The 19,699-nt window shown below is 40.7% G+C and overlaps 1 protein-coding gene and 1 long non-coding RNA gene across 3 annotated transcripts in view; one reads left to right on the top strand and one right to left on the bottom strand.

Moving 5' to 3' along the window:
* The window catches only part of LOC148189215 (uncharacterized), a 40,693-nt gene that overhangs the window by 12,740 nt on the left and 8,254 nt on the right, over nucleotides 1–19,699 (bottom strand). The window contains exons 1-3 of one of the 2 annotated variants that reach the window (XR_015777050.1): nucleotides 10,061–10,146; nucleotides 2,151–2,290; nucleotides 659–886 (exon numbers count right to left, since the gene is read on the bottom strand). This is a non-coding gene — a long non-coding RNA (uncharacterized LOC148189215). Of the gene's footprint in view, nucleotides 1–658; nucleotides 887–2,150; nucleotides 2,291–10,060; nucleotides 10,147–19,699 lie in introns of those variants that run through there. The other variant, XR_015777051.1, reaches the window with a different exon arrangement.
* pthlhb (parathyroid hormone-like hormone b) lies at nucleotides 16,555–18,846 on the top strand. Its single transcript, XM_042495374.2, has 3 exons — nucleotides 16,555–16,999; nucleotides 17,220–17,338; nucleotides 17,894–18,846. Exons 2-3 carry the CDS (start codon nucleotides 17,220–17,222, stop codon nucleotides 18,282–18,284), a joined length of 510 nt encoding a protein of 169 aa, XP_042351308.2. The 5' UTR covers nucleotides 16,555–16,999; the 3' UTR covers nucleotides 18,285–18,846.

The raw sequence follows: 19,699 nt of genomic DNA, 5'->3' as shown, positions 1-19,699 counted from the left end.
GTCAGATCTAACTTTTTGTCAGTGATTAGGGGCCCTTTTGCACCAACCTCTTTTGGTTCTCTGACTTTTCTGTTTGATTTGAATGAAAACAACATGTTACAATTACTACAAACAGGTGATGAAAAAAGGTTTTTGAATAAACATTTAAATAAAAAAAATGTAAACAACATTCAAAAATTATCAAACAATAACGTGGGCAAAGGAGTGTCAGTAAAATGCATCTGAGAATAAGTGGGTATTGAGGTGAGATTTAAAATACTCCCACAGAGGGACAGTATTATATAACATTGGAGCCAAGACAGAAAAAAAAACTTAAACAAATGAGGATTATAGAAACACAAACACAAAATGGCATGATAATCAATTCAGAAAGGGTTGAAAAGTGCCACAGAAAACATACTGTAAAGTATGAATAAAGTTTACATGTTTACTTTATATAATAATGTGATGGGAATGTGAAGAAAGCAGATGTGGGAAAATATGTTTGCTGCATTTTGTTACTCTGGCAGAGAGACAGCCGTGTTGCAGAAAATGGTTGTGTGTTTGTTTGTGTGCGCTTGTATAACTGTGGGGGTATATATATATGTATGTATGTGTATGTGTGTGTGTGTGTGTGTGTGTGTGTGTGTGTAAGTGGCGTGTGTGTGGCCAGACTCACTGGGCTGATCTTGGCCCCTGGCTGTTGCTGGCGTTCAGCATGTCTGTAAAGAAACAGCTGGAGGCAAAGCCAACACCAGTCCCGTTCAGGAGCTCGGCCCTGCCAGCAGCGACAGATTCCAGAACTTTCCATGGTCCCACGTCGCCATGCCAACAGGTCTTGGCACGGCACAGCTGTCCTGATCTGCACACCTGGCCCACCAAGAGTCCAGAATCACCTCTCCTGTCACTGTGTGATGAACAGGTCATTTACAACCCAAGTGTTTGTGTGTTTTTAAGAGTTATGGGCCCAGGTAAAGAAAACACCGTGGCAGTGGACCTCCTGTGTGTTGCCCTAATCAAACAGAGCTGAGGACCTTAGCACTGTAGAATAGCCGCGCTTGAATTAGTTCAGACTTGTACTGTGAAAAACCCACACAGAGGGATATTCAAAAAGAAACTGCATTATGGAGATGGAGCTTGATAGAGATTTGTTTTGTTTGTCTTTGATAGTGCCGCTGAGCTTTGTAGTTGCAGCGTGGACACAGAGGAGCAAGAGCCAAGCCAGAGGCAAACAGGAATATCTAATTGCAGTGTGCAACTTTAAGCAGCTGAAGGGAATTATTTCATATTCAGTCCTCAAAAAATTATGCGGCATATTTGTTTGCAATGCTTTCCAAAGAGACAAAATGCCCAGATTTCTCTGGACGGAGAAGTTACTCTCTGGAGAAAGTTAATAACGTTTCTATTGTGCTGTGCAGAAGAGCATGTACCAGTCCATTTTAAGGGACTGGGTGCTTTTCTGAAATGCAGCCCAAATGTCAGATTTAGGATGTCTTCATTACATTATATTACATTTATTTGGCAGACAACTTTGTCCAAAGCAGCTTACATTTTTAAGCGTGCTGGCTCATGAGACTTTGACATGTAGACAGGTCGAGCAGGGAATCAAAACAACAGCCCTACGACTACTGAGCTTTACCACCTGAGCTGCACCCGCCCCATGATGAAAACGGGAGGGATCTACACCATGACATTTTCATGCGATAATTTCCAGTTTGCCACACAGTTGCTTGTTGATATAAGGCAGTGGTCTTAAATAAAGAAAACTCAGAGAGGGAGGTATTTTTGTACTACTGGAGAACAAAAGAGTAGATTATTTGGAACAAATATGAGGAAAACTAGATATTTAGCAGGGGCAAATGTTAGCAAAAAATTTCCCACAGCAGTGCCAGCTCTGCCAAATAAAAAGATCACAAACAACAAAAAATGACATTTTAGTACAGTACTTCAGTAAATGTACTGTGTTACAGTTGTTGGGTTCCGAAATCTGTACTTTTAATGGTACAGACCAAATTAGGTCAGTAATACCAAGTACAGATTCAGTTAAATTAGTTGGTGCCACATTTTGGTTGCCTAATATCAGACAGAATTGTCAACTAGTTAAACTCTGTTACTAACTCTGTGGAATGAGTAGATTCAGAGGTCTTGACCCAAGGCAAATATTTCGGTACCTGAGAGTGCATCTGAATGGAGCTGGAAGTTCTGTGAAACACCCAAAGCCTGGAAGCCAGCCATGGAGCACCTATGTCGGCAGCAGTGCTGCATAGAAACTGCCAGGTTCAACGTCAGACAGCCGAGTCTTGTGCCATTGCTAGACAAGCACACACACACACACACACACACACACACACACACACACACACACACACACACACACACACACACACACACAGACAGACAGACAGACAGACAGACAGACAGAGAGAAAGAGACATTAGATAAGTTTTATGTGCTGTTAGAAAAGAGCTTTTTAGTTTTCTATGTCACCCCTGCAGCTTGTTAAAAAATACATATTTGCTAAAACATTTAAGCTGTTGGGCACAGCCACTGGTTCAAATGTAAACCGTACCCAGCCCTTTGTTCAATTCAATTCAACTTTATTTATAAAGCCCATTACCACAAACCACAATTTGCCTCAGAGGGCTTTACAGCATACAACATCCCTCGGTCCTTGGACCCTTTCAGAGAAGAAAAAACTTTGGCCCAAAAAAACCATTAACAGGGGGATAAATATGTGTTAACTTGAAATTAGGTACTTAATGTACACCATCTTGTTGTTGTGCAAGTTATTTCAACATCAAAAACAGACATTAGGAAGATATATGTCTATCGATCATAAGGTGTCTCATTACATTTGTTTTCCAACACAAGAACAAAATAATTACAGTAACTGTGAGTACTGCATGTATTGATATCATTCTGTTGCATACAGAACGTGAAGACAAGATGACACTGGATGTTTAAACATTTAAAAAAGTTCTGTAATACTCACATCTGCGCCAATAATTTATGCTGAGCTTCACAATGATAAACTCCCGGATGAGGGAGTGAAGGCTGATAGGTTTTGATTTAGTTTGAAGGATATTTTGTTCCCTGCCAGCTGTGCTGAGCACGAACTGACTACAGCAGCTCTTACTGCTGAAACATTACGTTCCTGTGTGGTATGTTGACAGAATATGAACCATGAAACACTAACCTAAACACAGCCAGATTAGTGACAGGCAACATGTGTGGCCCACACAACTGAGATATAATATATCCCTAATCTAATATCTAGTGAAAAGTGATAATTTATTGCAGTTTGGAGTGATTCCGCTTTCAGTCACAAGCTTGAGCTCTTTGAATAAGACAATTTTCTGCTCAGCTACTAGTAGAGCCAAGTGATTCTCTGACAGCATCTGGGCTGAAAAGCTTGTCGATGTGTTCTTAGTTGTGACTAGCCACTCTAATTCAATTACGGAAAAAAACATTTCAAAAACCTGATATTTAAGGAGGAAAAATAAGAGGTTGTGCACATCATGAAAATGCACATTTCACCTGGTGTATCTTGGCTCAACATTTTTAAAAAGGAGCCAAACTTTATTGCCATTGGAGAAAAAGTTGTAATTTTTGAAGTGGTGTGTGTGTATAAGGGGGATTATTTTTTGCTCTGTCTCCGTGGATATAGTTGCCACCCATGATATCTAACTCTAAGCTTACACATAAACACACTCTCACACATTAGGGGTGGAGTACGGAGAAAAAACATGATTTGTGTATGGATGTCCGGCATGTGAACATTTTGATTGATGGGCAGCTAAAGAACACAGGCCGATCCTTATTAGTGGCTAAAGGCTGCCAACTGTGAGGGATGCGTGGGCATGTCCTCTTTGGTAAGTGATCAGGTGTTTGACTCTGTCTGGTAGGAAGGAAGTCCTTATTAATGTTGAGGAGAAGGCTGAGGCTCAGCAACCTCAGGCATGCCCGCCCACACACACACACACACACACACACACACACACACACACACACACACACACACACGAACACACACACACACACACACACTAACACACACACATTCCCATCCAAACAGCACAAGGCTGCTCTCGCTGTGGTTCATTACTGTAGAAGAGAGCTGGTGTGCTCTTACCCGAAAAGTCCTGATTGGGAACAGATATCTACAGCTGTAGAGGTGTTAAAATAAATCCATCAACATCTTTTACTATTTTAACCCTCCATATACTTTTTTCTTCATTTTATCAAAAAACTTTTAACCTGCACTAACTGTCGTAAGGTATAAACACAACAGTAGCTCTGTTTTGGTCTCCACCAACTTTTTAAAGGGATAGTTCTCACATCATTATCTTTATAGCTCATATACTTCATATTATATTATGCATACTCACAATAAGAGTATGCATAATATAATGTTAATTCTACAAGAGAAGAGACCTAATAATCACTAAAATTAGGTGGGGGAAAAAGCTTATATATAAATGTTTTCATCTGTTATCGGCCACATGTGTTATACATTTCCATATAGGATATCGGCATAAAATCCAATATTGTGCATCGCTACTTTTTTTCACTGAAAACAGTGGTAAAGAGGTCAAAGCGGAAAGAGGTAAATGAGAGCAACAGTTAAAGTGAACTAAAAACAGATATGCTGCAAGTGGTAAAACAAAAACAACAAGCTGAAAGATGCTGAAATGCTCCGTAGAGCTGAAGAGAACTGCAGAATTCGGACCCCATTTCAGGTACAAGTATTTACTAATATCACCGCTGCTTTAAACTCTGTACCTTTAGCAAAAACACCATCATTTTTGGGCTGGTGTGGGAATCTCCCTGACCCTTCAGAGTCGTGGACAGAAATTCCAGCGACCTGTGAAATGAACACATCACACCTACACAGCCACTTCACTCCCACCATTAACACTGAACTTTAAAGGTCTACAACAGCTCTTTTCACCCTGTAATCCATCTGCACCACAAAGCTCAACTCTCCCTGGGGACAGTGTAATATAAACACGTTCAGCATGCCTCAATATTTCCAAAGCCACCCACACAAGCCATACCCCATCTGAGAGAAAGGGGATCTAGGTCTGAATCAGAGCCGCTTTATTTACAACTCTTACAAAACAAACTTTTAAAAGCTAATTCCCTTTTGCTCATGCAGTGGCGAGAGGCAATGAAAGCCCAGCCTTATGTTACAGGGTTGTGAGACCGTGGGCAGCACAAAACCAACAGTTGTGAGCTCTGCCTTCCTTCCTTTGCTTTACAAGGGGATGCAGATTGGAGAAATATGTTGGCTGTTGTGAGCAAATCCGCTTCATGGATTTAGACTGTTGGAAAACCACAGTCGGACAGAAAACAAGCCGCATGGCCAGAGCCCATGTTTGAATTACACTCAGTGTTGATTTATCTGCTGCCCAGAGTATGTAATCAAATGTCTAATGGACTCACTGTTCATTAGTGAATTAACACTTTTGAACATTTACATCATCAAGGCCGAGCACGTGTTTTCAATTTAAGAAAGAAAAAGTTATTTCAGAGTTTTCGCTCAGAGGGTGGGGATATTTTTCTCTGCATGAACCCATTCTGAAAAATATAGAATTACAGAACCATTTTCATCAACTAAAGGTCAACACGAGACCAGAACACCACTAAAAACAGTGCCTCGTAAAGATTTTAAGGGAACATTACTAACAATTTTAAAGGACCAAGTCATAAATGTGATACTGTGTTGAAATATTATGATCTGAAACTAATCACAAGCTTAGTGCAGTTTTCTGAGCTCCATGGACAGAACTTTATGTTTGACCTATATATTGTGTGCATACACAGTACATGTTCCTGAGCCTGCCCTATACCTCAAAGTTCATGGTGGCACAGTTTTACAGTCACTTTACTGTCAGACCTTTCGCTCACGAATGAAACTATAGAGTTGAAGAAATTATGTTTTTTATATTTCCCGTCTTAACATTAGCATCAGTCTGATTTTAATTAGTTACAGTACTCAATGTTTTTGTTTAGTGCCTGTTTCTAAGGGCGTTTTCATATTAGGTACAATTGATTTGTACCGGCCCCAATACGATTGCCCCCCACCTCCACTACCGTACCGCTCAGCTTTCACATTACTAATGTTTTTCCGTACCCAAGTACACTTGCGTCATCAGCTAGGTGACGTTTTTATGGTGCTAGTGTAGAAAAAGGCACCATGGACAGACACTGCTGCCTTGGTGACTGTCATCAGTGGGGAATGGTGAAGCGGCGAGGTGAAGCTCTGCTTCTGGCAAGGGGAGGAGCCACTGCTGTTAGGCAGCTCTCTGCCTCTAGCCTGCGCTCTGTCTGCGGGGCGAAGGCGGCAGCAAAGCTGGATCTGAATCTGGCCGTGGTGGGCTGCGCTGCCATCTGATAGAGAGGCATTAATATTAAACTGAGACTGTTTCATAACTGGTAAACAAAAATCTTTGTAGTTGCATTAAATTGTGGTCCACTCACTTCCATGTTATGGCACAGTTGGTATTCACACCTGAGGCGTACTAGAGTACATATGAACCATATACAGTGTTCACACTAATCAAATGAAATTGACTTTGGGCTCATGTGTTCTTGGATCTGGGCAGGGGTCCCTGACATGAAAGTCTTCCGATGCTGTGTTCACACTATAAAGAAACACAGCAGCCAGCTACATCATTGCAGAGCCGCTATAGAAATGATGTTCAAGTACTCGTTAACATGTTCAAGTACTCGTTAGTTACGTTGTCAAAGGCATTTGTGTGTCTGCTGCTGGCCACAGAGCACCTCGACAGAACGTAAACTTTGTTTTTAGTCAAAGAATATCTATGCTTTTTGATCACCATCTGAGCTCCATTTCATCACATTTAACTGCCCCATTGCATCCCCTCGTGCACCGCAATACACAAAAACCTGGCATAGCATCAGCTAACTAAGCTTAATAACAGTACCACAGCTAGAAACCAAAATATATGATCAGTTGTTGTTTCACCGCGTCATTGGAGCGTTGAAAAAAAGTTGAGGTCAGCTTAACTTTCAAGTATTGGGCATCTGTTTGTTGCTTTGTGTCACCAGCTTCCATTGAAAATGTCCTGGAGTCTCTTACTTTCTTGCCTTTTCATATGTAACTATTTTAGCCATCAAATATTTGCTTGTTTTATTTGTTGTTTGCAGAGTCTCTTAATTTTCTTGTGCAGATCTGAAGAGACAGAGATATTCTTTAAACAGTGTCCTCTCGTATTTGGTTGGTTTTTCAGTGCTAGTCGAATTTATTGCGTCTCATACACACAGACACACTTAGATGACCAAACTCTTGTAATTTTAATTGTCTGTCTGTCTGTATTTGGTGAAATCTTCAGTAACAAAAGATGTGGCCTCCTGTAAAAGCGCATGATGTCACTGTTCACCACATTTGACTATTTTAGCCTTATAAACCAACTGGAATGCATCTTAAATAAAATAACAAATCCCATCTTTGAATAACCAGATTTAACGATTCCTTTTACAAAGAAACTGCTGCTAAACGAGACCACACACTGAACTGTACCAATTAATGATATCTTATTGAACATGACATATCCCTTCTCTATTTAGCACCAGTGACTCTGACAAAGTGGCTCCTTCTGAAATTTGCTTTGCTGCAGCTATAAAACTTCATGTGTGCTGTATTTATCTTTGTGTATTCAATTTGATGCTGCAGTGACCCAGTTTTATCAAAGATGATTTATCCAACTTCTGTGGCGCATTAACATCCTGAACATCTTAGATAGGGCTACGACAAACAACAATTTTCATTATTGATTAATCCAGCAATTATGGCTTTACCTGGCTCAGGATTTTGTCAGATCAATCACATTTGGCTGTTCAGTACTAATATTTGACTATTTGTTACTTTTTTTCATCTAGTAACAGGCAATGTCAAGCAACATGTTCAGCTTATGTTCAGGGTGACAGAGGTGTCGATGATATATATTTAATAAGCCAAATTAGCCCTCCAAACTAATGATAACTTTGCTAACGAAATCATCCCCAGAACTGCACACTGGCTGACCACAACAACCCCACCCCCACCAAAAAAAACCCGGCTGCTTGACTTAAAGGCTCTCAGTTGACAAAGGGGTGATGATTCGACTCTTCGAATCTTGGGGGAAGCCCTACCTAATATTTTTTGAATAACTGATTAAAGAAGCTCTGCTGGAAGTTAAGAAAATATGAATTATCCAAACACATTTCTCAACATGAGAGCACTCAACAACGGCAGGAGTGCATGCTAACCAGGGTGGAACCAGATGGTGGGCACTACACATATGCATTGCAGCCATACTGATATCAGCAACAAGTGCTGAATGAGTGCAGTGCGAAGCGGCAGCCATGAGCTAGCCAGTGGGATACACACACAGGACTCACACGCTCAAGCGGCCGGACTGGCTTACCACAACAAACCACAGAAAAGCTCAGATTACAACACACACAGAGGTAGCATGAATTCATTCTCTGCTCAGGACATCATTTCTCCACTAAATTTTTCCATAGCAAATAGTAGTTTGTGGCTATATTAATGCTCTTAATGTCACATACAGAACCTTGCATCATTTGGCCCATAAATAAAAAGAAAATATATTAAACTGTCATTCACTGTTTCCTGAAGCCCAACATGTTGTTGTTAAAAGCATCCAATCACATACAACAAACTAACCAATTTTTAGTTGAAAAATTATCATCTAGTATTTTTTCTGTTGATCAGCTAATCTATTATTTGACTAATGGGTTTAGTTCTAATGCTAAATGAGGAAGCTAAAACGTATTCAATCATTTGGAAACTTCCTATTATTCGTTTGGCCTTGATATCCTTTCATGGTCACACAGCTTTAAAGAGTGCACAGTGTTTTCCAGTTCTCTTGGAGAAGAAGAAAACTGAGAGGTAAAAAGTGAGGCCGGGGAACGCCGTGCCAGTCACTGTGCCCTGGTGAGCACGAAGCGGGTGGCCTCGCTCGATGCAGGATAAAGCTGTCCAGAGGTTGCCTTCAGCATCCGTGTCTGTCTGCCAAGCGCTGCTAGTATGTCCCAGGGTAGGCTGGGAGGACAAGACCGCTCAACAAGGCCTCTGCATTGAGTGCAGTCCATTTAAAATAACCTATGGATAAATAAATACAGGACCTAAGTTCACTGTACAGTAATTGGTCAGGAAACCAACAGAGACAAGCTCATTTACAGTAAATGGATCAGCTTTGAGTCAGTGAAGTGCACTTGGCTCACACCGTGCATTATAACGATTTGGAAATTTCAAGTGAGGCATTTTTTTTCAGTGTTTAAATATTCACTGAAATGTCTCATAGGTGGTTTTTTTCACTGGGAAAACAAAACTGTATCTGTGTGTCAGAGCACAAGTAAATATAGAATGATGTTATATATAGAAACATTACAGTGAGTGCTTATAGATGATGTAAGAGCAAATTAACATACACCAGGAAAATAAGGGAAGTGTGAATAATTCTAATATTACTTAAGTTTCTGCATGTAAACTTTTGTTTTTACTTTTCAAGGACTTGTATAGAACATGTATACACAGTCTTTCTCTCTCTCGCTCTCTCTCTCTCTCTCTCACACACACACACACACACACACACACACACAGTGGTTAGTCTGGCCAACCTTGTTGACCCACTGGCTTAGCTGTGGTTGCACGCTGGACGCAAAGCACTCATTAACGATTTGAGCCTGCTCTTCACTTATGCAAACAAACAGACTCGGCCCGTCATTACCGTAACACCATGTGTGTGTGGTCTTCTCAATCAGACCTCTATTGATTCTCCAATTTTCGCCGAGGCTGGGGCGACACGAAACAGCACGATTTGTCAAGCATGTAACAGACATGAACAAGCAGACTTGTGGCATGTTTCAAAGCGGTTCATACTGGCAGACACATTTTTCATCAGCCTCAAATACTGCACAGTAGTTGTTGCAGCGGGCAGGAGTCTGTTCCACAGGCAATGCAACGGCATCACCACAAGCCACAAAACATAAAACACCACTGTAGGTTTTATGTTGCATGTAAAATGCCATCATAACCAAGAGCTCTTACCCCTCTCCACCAGCTCCACTTTCTTCCCTCAGACAGACCTATCTTTACGTGGACGAGCCGTGCAGAGTCGGACTCTGAGCTCTGCTGTGTGTGTTGCTTGGCAGCCGGGCAGAAATTTATGGTAATGTTTTGGGTGATAGGTCAGGGGCAGGAGGGTGGCGGCTATTGGTGGTGGCTGTGTGGGGTTTCAGGCTGTGTCCAGCTGGCCTGGGGTCTGCCTCTGAGGTCAGGAGAGTGAGAGGGGGGCATCAGACATGGGGCTTGTGGTTTGGGTTTTGGGGGTGGGGGGGTAGTAAGGAGTAAGGAGTAAGGAGCCCCCTCCCCTTCCCCAGAGCCTGGAACACAGGGCCACTGCAGAGAGGCCGGCCACAGTCAGACACCCCACCACCAACATCTGCCAAGAGAGAAATGCTAATGTGGTGGGCACCTCATAAGGCCAGGTCAAAGACTCCGGCTCTGGACTTGTTTTTCTGCTTTTTGAATCACTCTGAATCACATCATGGGCACGATCAAACACACGGTTTAATCATAAGATGAACAACATTTTAGGTTTTCACTACAAACAAGCTCTAACATTGAATAGATGAGTGTAAAAACACTCCAGGTTCAGATGAGAGTAGAGCTGTGCCAGGCAGGAATCATTTCATCTTAGAAATACATTTTACAGGCAAAATGTCCAGTGGCAGATATTTCCTGTCTGAAAAATAATGATTTAATGTACCTGTGCTCTAGACTGAGTCTGGACAACATGCTTTTGTCCAAGTAGGACCTCCCCGACTCACTGTCTCCAAGAGCTTGACATTTATGGTTAACAGTGAAAAAAAATCGAGTTGTAAATAAGAAATCAGCCCCAAAGCGCTACCTGAGGAGGATTATCATATATCAAGAGGCAGAAACAGAAACAGACAAATCTTGCAGCTACTTTCAGATCAAGTAAATGCGTGACGGAGGAGGGCATGTTTGGTTAACCCTGAGCAGGAATTAGGTAATGTTCAGGATGTATGCCTCTTAAAGTGTGGAGCGGTGACCCTTCTCTGACATCCCGACTAAACTGTCCATTATGCTTTGTGGTTCAAAACCGAAAAGTCTGTTTTTGCTGTTGGAAAGACTGACTCAAAACCCGCAAATTTAAATATATGTAATACAACGGATGTGAACATGTTGTACAAAACATTGTTGTTTTAACTGTGAGAAATGTGTTCTCTCAATAGCTCAATGCTACATCTACAGAATCATTGAAATCCAGATTGGTCCCAAAAACAACAAAACTCATAAATACCTGAGAATATTCTTTACACATTCCTCAAGCATTATGCAGCCAAAACTATTGGTAGATTAGTTGATTATTTAATTGACAGTAAATTATTTGGCAACTGTTTTGTTAGTCATTTTAATGCAATCTTTGAGCAGAAATGCCAAACATTCACAGTTGTTTAAATGTCTGTATTTGCTGCTGTAATTTCTTATACATTATGATGCTAAAACTAAACATTTTAGATTGTTCAGACAAATCAAGTAATTTGAGTTGATTAGTTGAGAGAATAATCATAATAACAATAGTTAAACGCAGCCCTGAACCAGTATTAATAAAAATAACTGCTATGGCCAACAGAAATATCAGGATTGCCCATTCATTAACAGAATGAGGGGGCAAAAACTTTCTTTCATACATGTTAACATTATTTTGAATGTTACCTTTAGTTGGATTCTGTATATACGGTGAGAATATATATATATATATGAGAATATAGTAAATAAGCCAAGTTAGCCTTCAGAGCTAATGTCGGCTAACTTTGCTAATGAGGTATCGGAAATGTGCAACATGTTTTGACGATACTAGATATCAAACAGAGACAGTATGTATTAAGTTGCTGTGGGCTGTAAATGCACCACTTCTAAGCCAAAGGCAGAAGATAACCTACCTTGGAGCCAACTATAAGCAAAGCCTCTCTACCTTGGACAGCTGCCTCTGTCTCTTTAACTTTTTCTGAAGCAGTCAACTCTTGGTCTCAAATTATGAAGATGAGCCAAAAATGTGTTTTAATCTCAACAAGTCACACCTCCAAACACAGGTCTGTTTCACCCAACAGATAACAAACAATACAGTAAACAATATTTCACAGCCTCAACACATACAAAAGCAAGGTTTATCTATAACATATGTTAGAGCGGTTAAATGGAAAGCTTGAAAAAATGATTTCCATTTCCAGAGTTTTCCATCTCACCAAATAAATCACTACAAAGCTGCATGAAGTTCACAGCATTTTAACTTTGCTGTGTCCTGAAATGAATTTGATAAAACGCTCTTTTCTACAACCACTGATTTCATCTCACTGTAGAGCATCAGGATTTAATGTGACACATTTTAAGCACCAATAAACCACCAACCGAAAAGAAAACAGTGTGCATCAATTTTAAATTTCATCTCCTGGGCGTTTAAGCGCTGCCTCAGTGGCAGAGCTGTTGAAAATAGCTGAACCAGAAGAAGGTAAGGAGGAATAAAGAGCATTCCTGGGATGACAGTTATGATTGGTAGGTGTGAATGATTAGAAGAAAACTCGTCCAACCGCCCACAATACGACATTATAAAGCATGCCTCACATGAACTGACTGAAACGGCCTGTACAGTAACTCACCGTTAAAAAACCATTATGAGGGGAAAGTAACTCTGCAGAAGTCATTTTTCAAGTGAGGTTTTCCAGGATAACAAACCTAAAGTTCTCATGTGAACAAATGGCCAAGCGATCAAAGTCCTGACTGAATCATAAAGGGACCATTATCAACTTCACTGTAAACCCTCTGCTTCTGTTCTTTGTAGCTAAATATATGGTCACAGATGACATCTGAGGCGTTATTTAAGTTTGTTGAATGTCATGTCTTACATAAACTGCAATGAATTATTTTTTTAAAAGTGAAATGTCTTCACTTTTCACTTTAGCGTTACGTTCAAATTTCACTTAAAGCTGGAATAGTGTTCAGACTTAAAAGGGGAGTGGTGCTGTAAAATAGTAAAATAATACAGAACGCTGACAGCACCAGAGTGTGACTTGTGTGGGAATTAACACTGACTAATTTCCAGTACATGCCGAGTACATAGTGACTCTGAATGTGACTCCACAACAAAAGCAGGAACTGTCGCTGCAACTAAAGCCAGGATTTATGACATAATAGGGTGGGCCAATAATGGGTACAACACATCCAAAAATAGATGCTGAACTCTGAATTTCTACATGAAATGAGGGTGTTTCTCTGGATGCAGTGTGTGTGTGAGCTGGATGCTTGGAACAGGAGGGTTGGTGGGTGCGTATATGTTCTGTATGTGTGAATGTGAAGTAGGTGCAGTGTGAAAAGGATGAAAAACGGACAGGAATACTGCTCTGTGTTGAGAGTGCAATTTAGCATGAATCAAAAGCAGCTTTCCTGGCTCCTGTTCCCAACGCTGCCGTCTGCCAGGAAATGGGATTTTTTCATATTTTTTTGCAGGTAAAGTCTTTGCAGAATGGAATCAAATGAGGTACTTTTTCCCTACCAAATGTTAAAAGTGTTGGAAGTTTGAGGCAGACTCACTGGAAACAGAAGAAAGCTGAGTTTTGGAGACAGCAGGGGGGGTCTGCCATATATTTGTCCCAGCCCCAAACCCCTTCTGGACCCCTTTCTGAATTGAATCATGACTGCTTGTAAAATACTGAGCCCTCTATTAAGTAATTTACCACCAACTGGTCTACAGTCTAGCCTGAAGTGATTCTACTAATCATCACCGCTCACAGAAATAATTTATGGGTTTTATTCATGAGGAGAAATGCGAGTTATTCCATCCAGTAAAACAGTGCAAGTAGGTGCAGTAACCACATAAATGACTCAGGATTTTGAATGGGCTGTATTCATCTTAGTCACCTCACAAACAATTTTCACTATGAATCCCTAAAAAAGGCAAAGACGCAGTGTTCTGTATCCATGTTACACTGGAAAGACAGTTAATGCTGCAGGAGTTATACATTCAGCTAGGACTGGGTATTGTTTAAAAATTAAGATACCACTACCAATACCAGTACCCTTCATAGAATACTTCATTTGATATTTTTTTTCCTACTGTGTGTAGATACCCACCATGTGAAATGTCAGGAAGGTATTAAGGTATTAAAAAATAGACTCCTCCCAACTACTTGTATTCTAGGGGAAAAGACACAGTGGTGCTTTATATTATGCTTTTAGTGGTGCTAAATACTAACATCAGTATGCTCACAATAACAATGCTGACATGTTGATGTTAAGCAGATTAAATGTTAACCTTGTTCACTTTCTTAGTTTAGTATGTTAGCATGCACTAAACACAAAGTACAGTTGAAATTGATGGGAATGCCAGTGCTTTTGTATTTGGTTGTAAAACAGAACATTAAAAATGTGTGTGAATGAGTATGAATCACCAAAATCATTACATATTATCCAGGGAATGGACATAAGGGTGTGTACCAGATTTTATGGTAATCCATGAAATAGCTATTGAGACATTTCACTCAAAACCACAAATGTCGACCCAAAAATCGGAGGATCACCAAAGTATTTAGCTGCATCTTCTTGGAGCCAGGAATATCTGTACCAAATTTTTTCTAGGTATTTGAAAATGCTAACTTATGCACTGTGGTGCAAGAAGAGCCAGTGGATCACAAAAGTCATTAGGATTCATCCTCTGGGGACCACAATTGTGTGTAACATTGATGGCAATACATCAAATATTTGTCAAGACATTTCAATTAAAGTCAAATGTTAACCTGCTAGTGATGCTATATAGAACCAAAGGTCAGTAAGGTTCATCCTCAGGGGAACATGTACGCCTGTACACAATTTTATGGCAATTCAACGCATGGTTCTTGAGATAAGGACAAAAGTAGTGGACAGAAAGGCCGACCTCCCGACAGACCAACACTGCTATCTCTATAGCCAAGCTGCAAGCATTGTTAACAAAGAGGTGTTGAGTATAATAAAGAGGACATTAGTACTTTGTACAGGGGCAGAATTTCTGTACAAATGTACTACTGTGTCAGCACAGACTGTACTATTCTTCTTCAACTTATGGGTCAAGACCCAGAAATGAATCACAGGAAAATTTAACTGGGTTGAGAACACTCTGCTGCCAATCCTTAACTGTTTCTAACCACAACTGAGGGGCTCTCATGAACCCTGAGAACACATACGGCCATGTTCATGTTCTTCTTGTTATCTGTCATTTGAGCCCAATTAAATTTTATGCAGAGATCAGTTTGAACAAACTGTAGAACAACATGTTCATTTTATATCAAACATGAACACTGTGGCCAGAATTTGCCAACGGTGTGATTCAAGATCACAAAGTTTCAAAAGTGAAATCAACATCCAGAGTTTATAGGCCCTGTGTTTAAAGGGACAGTACACCCACAAATACAAAATAATTACCTGTAGTACCATTTAACAATATGGCTTGTTTTGGGGTGAGTTGCCAAGTGCTGGAGATATCGGCCACTTGGCTTGTGGTGCTCAAGGGCCAAAAAGTACATTGGAAAAACTCAACAGCAATTTCTCTTTTCAGAAATCATGACCCAGTTACTTAAGATAATCCACAGACCTTGTTGTGTGCAGGTTCATGTAGGACCTACGATCATTCTACTGCACCCGCCAACTGTAGTACCTCGCACAAGAAAGCATGCAAAAAATGCCCCTGTCCTTGTTGCATATACTACTATACTTGCATGGAGCATGTAGTGCTGTCAATCAATGCGATACTTAAAATACACCCACTTCTAGCCACAGAGCTACCGCTTACACCAGACTACTGACCTTTTATGTGGAAATTTATAACATTTATAGTAAATTTACAAATGTGGCTGGATGCATCAGACAGGTTTCATTGCCTAAACATACACAGTGAATCTGGCAATGTATACGACTACCTCAATGCAAAGCTCTCCACTTTCCTTATTAGCTGGATATGAGAGATACCTCAGAGCCCACTGTAACCATTCAGTGGTAAGCTGGTTTGCTGAGGCAGAGTGAAGGTGAATTGAATGGTCTGCAGTGAGAGGCTGTGGGTTGGGTTTCTCTGAGGTTATGGTCATTCTCCCCTGGGAGAGTGGTTAGGTCTGGCTGTTTACTTTGGAGTAACCCTGCCCCTCCCCTTATACACTCTGCTTGGTAACCCATGATTACCTCCATTGGTGCACACCTGTCAATTCTGACCCCTTTATGATGCAATGATTTATAGGCTTTATGTGGAAAGAAAAGAAGAATTATTTGAAGTTGATTAAAATTTAAGTTTTTTTTCCAAGCTTGTGCTACTCTTTGTTGTGTGGAGGTTTGGATGTTGCATGGGCGCCACCTTCTTGTCACAGCAGGTGTGTGTGAAGGTTTGGGGGGAGGGAGAGAGGGGAGGCTGCAGAGGTTGGGGAGGGTGTTAGAACTGGACTTAATGGGTAGGGGCTAGGGTAGTGCCTGCATCTTCACCCAAAGAGGAGTCTGACTTTCTCACTGTGCCTCTCTCACACAGACTCACACAGTGCTGGACTGTAAAAACCCTCTCAGCTCTGCTCTCCGGCTCCGGCCACCAGAGAAGATGCTTCATCGTTCATGAGATTACGGCAGTACTGGGTGGAGTGGCAGCTCTGCAGCTGATGGGCTGCTGCTGCTGCTCTTTCCATCTTTATCTCTCTTTCAATTGGGACGCTGGGGAGAAATAAATAGCTCAACACACACTGTTGGGAGGCAAATGAATGGAGCAGAGTGACGGGGGGGATTTCCCCAGGCTGCTTTCACACCAATGGATCTGGACACAAGTTTTGAACTAGCCGAATTGTATTGGCAGAATAATTCTTCTGATTACTTTGCTAATTAATTTTTGCAACAAGATCAACTCTTAAGAGCTTGCAGACTGGCATTTTTGCGGATTTTGACTGAAAAGATTCACACCATGTAAGTTTAAGTTTCTTTACTTTATTAATCTGTTTGTTGGCACAAGTAATGCTGCCTGGGAGACCTCACGTATTTAGGTACTGTGTCATTTTTCAACTGTCTACACTGCTACTAACAATCCTCTACTGAATATTAGAATAATGGTTTAGTATAAATTAATAAAACAAAGTTTTGCTTAGTTCACAAAAGTAACTGATATAATATTTATTGTGTTCTTCAGATGTTAGGCTCAAGGATGTGCTCTATTGTCGTGCTTCATCAGTGGAGTCTGGCTGTGTTTTTGCTGTGCTCCCCTGTGACTCTTGATGGGAGACCAGTTGATGCACTTAGTAGCAGAACGTGAGTTATTTCTTTTATTAATTTTGATGACCATAGAAAAGTAATTCAGTGTTATGCAATATATTGATCTTTAAATGACAGACATGTTTATAATTACAAGTGGTGAAGTGGCACATTTTAAATATTTGTATTGTTTGGATTTATAAAACGCACTGCTACTGTATACATGTAAATTAAGGCACAAGTTTTCTCTGATTCAGCTTTTGGGGGTCTGGAACTCAGCTTAGTGATGGCTCTGCTACATGCTGCCACCTACTGTACCGAGATTTCTTACATTTCAGCTGCCACCACTTCTAAAACTGCTCCACACAGAGACTCAACACTGTGGTGTACCATAAAATAAAAAAACAAAGTTAAACTGTGAGACGGAGAAATTCTGGTTTAATTGCGTCACTGATAATATAATAGAAATGAGGGGAAAAAAACACATTTTCTGACAAACTTATAGAAAAGTTCTTGCAGCCCCCCTCTCATGCACAATGCAGTTTTATGATGTTATTAGATTGTATGCACCATTTCTGATTTGAGTCTCTCTCTCCACTTACATGCTTTAAGGAGGAGGTCAGTGAGCCACGCCCAGCTGATGCATGACAAGGGCCGCTCCTTACAGGAGTTCAAGCGACGCATGTGGCTGCAGGAGCTGCTGGAAGAGGTACACACAGCCGATGAGCGAGCTTCACCTGTGCAGAGCAGAACTCAAAGCCAAACCTTCAGTGGGAATGCCCTGCACGAGAAGCCCCCAGGGGCCACCAAGAACCTCCCTGACAGGTTCAGGCTGGACAGAGAGGGTGCTAACCTGCCCCAAGAGACCAACAAGGCTCTAGCTTATAAGGACCAGCCACTAAAAGTGGCTACCAAGAGGAAAAAAAAGGTGAGGTTAGGCAGACGCAGAGAAAGCGACAAGAAGCGAAGGCGGGCACGATCTGCCACAATGCGGGAGCCATGAAGGATGCAGTGCCCTGACTAAGAGACTTCCATTAGCCTTTATATGGTGCTGCACTAAGACACTGAAATGACTGGGAACCGATAGACTCTTCCCAATGCTGACTCGGTCACTTCATATTACAGCCCCGGGGTTGTGCTTGTATGATAACATTTTGCTGTGTTTGTATTTTTGATCTCATACTTCCCGAAGTTTCGTGAACTATCATCATAACATCTTCTTAGGTCCATATTTATTTGGAACATCTGTAGTGCTGTGCAAGTTTGATTTCAAAACAAAGCCATAAGTAGTCATCTCTAACCAGCTGCCTGCACGAGTAGATCACAGGAGGAGCTATTTATTGCCTGAATATAACGTAACCGCAAATAATTGGGAGGCCGAGTGGTCTTCTTTTGTTCGACTCTATATGTGTTGACTACCGTGAACTAACAGTAACATACAAACCGTTCACTGCATACATCTGTCCGAATTGTTCTGCCATAATTTATTTCACTTTGAAAGTGTGTATTTATTTTGTGAATGTATCACGGTGCTGCTGACTAAATTCCATAATGCACTTTAGTTATATCCTGTACATGTTCTTGTGTGGTTGAGTTTTATTTTGATGTTTCTTTTTGATGGTCCTGCTTTCCTTTCCCACCTTAGATCCCTCATGGACTCGTAACTTATTGGATGCTTCGTCAAACCCACTCTCACCGTTTCACATTATAGTTTATTTTTATAGAACAAGCCCGAGTCAGGGGCTGTCAGACTCATTTAATGTTCTTCACTTGCACTGAGGGCATACTGTACAAGTTTTCCAGTTAATCAAACATTAAAAGTGTAGCCATTAGAAATATTTTTGATTCATGGTGTCTTTCTTCACCAGCCATATGAGGCTCAAATGTGCAGAGGAGCTAAAATTTTTAGTCAAGTCACTGATGAGTTGATCAACGGAAAATCCATCAGAAATTGTTTTGATCATCGGTTGATCCTTTAAGTGATTTTTAAGACAATGCTAAGCATTGTCTTGATTTGTTGCTTTTAATTTCCTACTGTGATATCAAATTGAATGTAAGCCCATTTGGATTTTGTTTTGTTGCACAAAACAGCATATTCAAAGGTGTCACTGTTGGCTTTGGAACATTTTTTGACAGGCATTTTCACTTTTTTTATGACATTTTATAGACCAAACAACTAACTGAGAAAAATAATTGGCAAATTAATTGATTAACAGTAGCAAAGACAGCAATTTATTTTACTTATAAATTCTGAGATTTTGAGAAGACGTACGCTGCTGATCATTTTCTAATTACTTTTTACAATATCAGAAAATAGTGAAAATGCCCTCAATTTCACAGAGCCCAAGGTGATCCAGTCCAAAACCTCAATTTATTCAGTATTTGTTCATATATGACTAAAAGATGATGCAACTTAAC

Source organism: Plectropomus leopardus, chromosome 7 (genome assembly GCF_026936395.1).
Source record: "Plectropomus leopardus strain MGB_pleo_1.0 chromosome 7, ASM2693639v1, whole genome shotgun sequence".
In the NCBI taxonomy this organism is placed as follows: domain Eukaryota; kingdom Metazoa; phylum Chordata; class Actinopteri; order Perciformes; family Serranidae; genus Plectropomus; species Plectropomus leopardus.
Note: the sequence above shows the minus strand (reverse complement) of the source record. Positions and strands in the feature narration are given on the sequence as shown.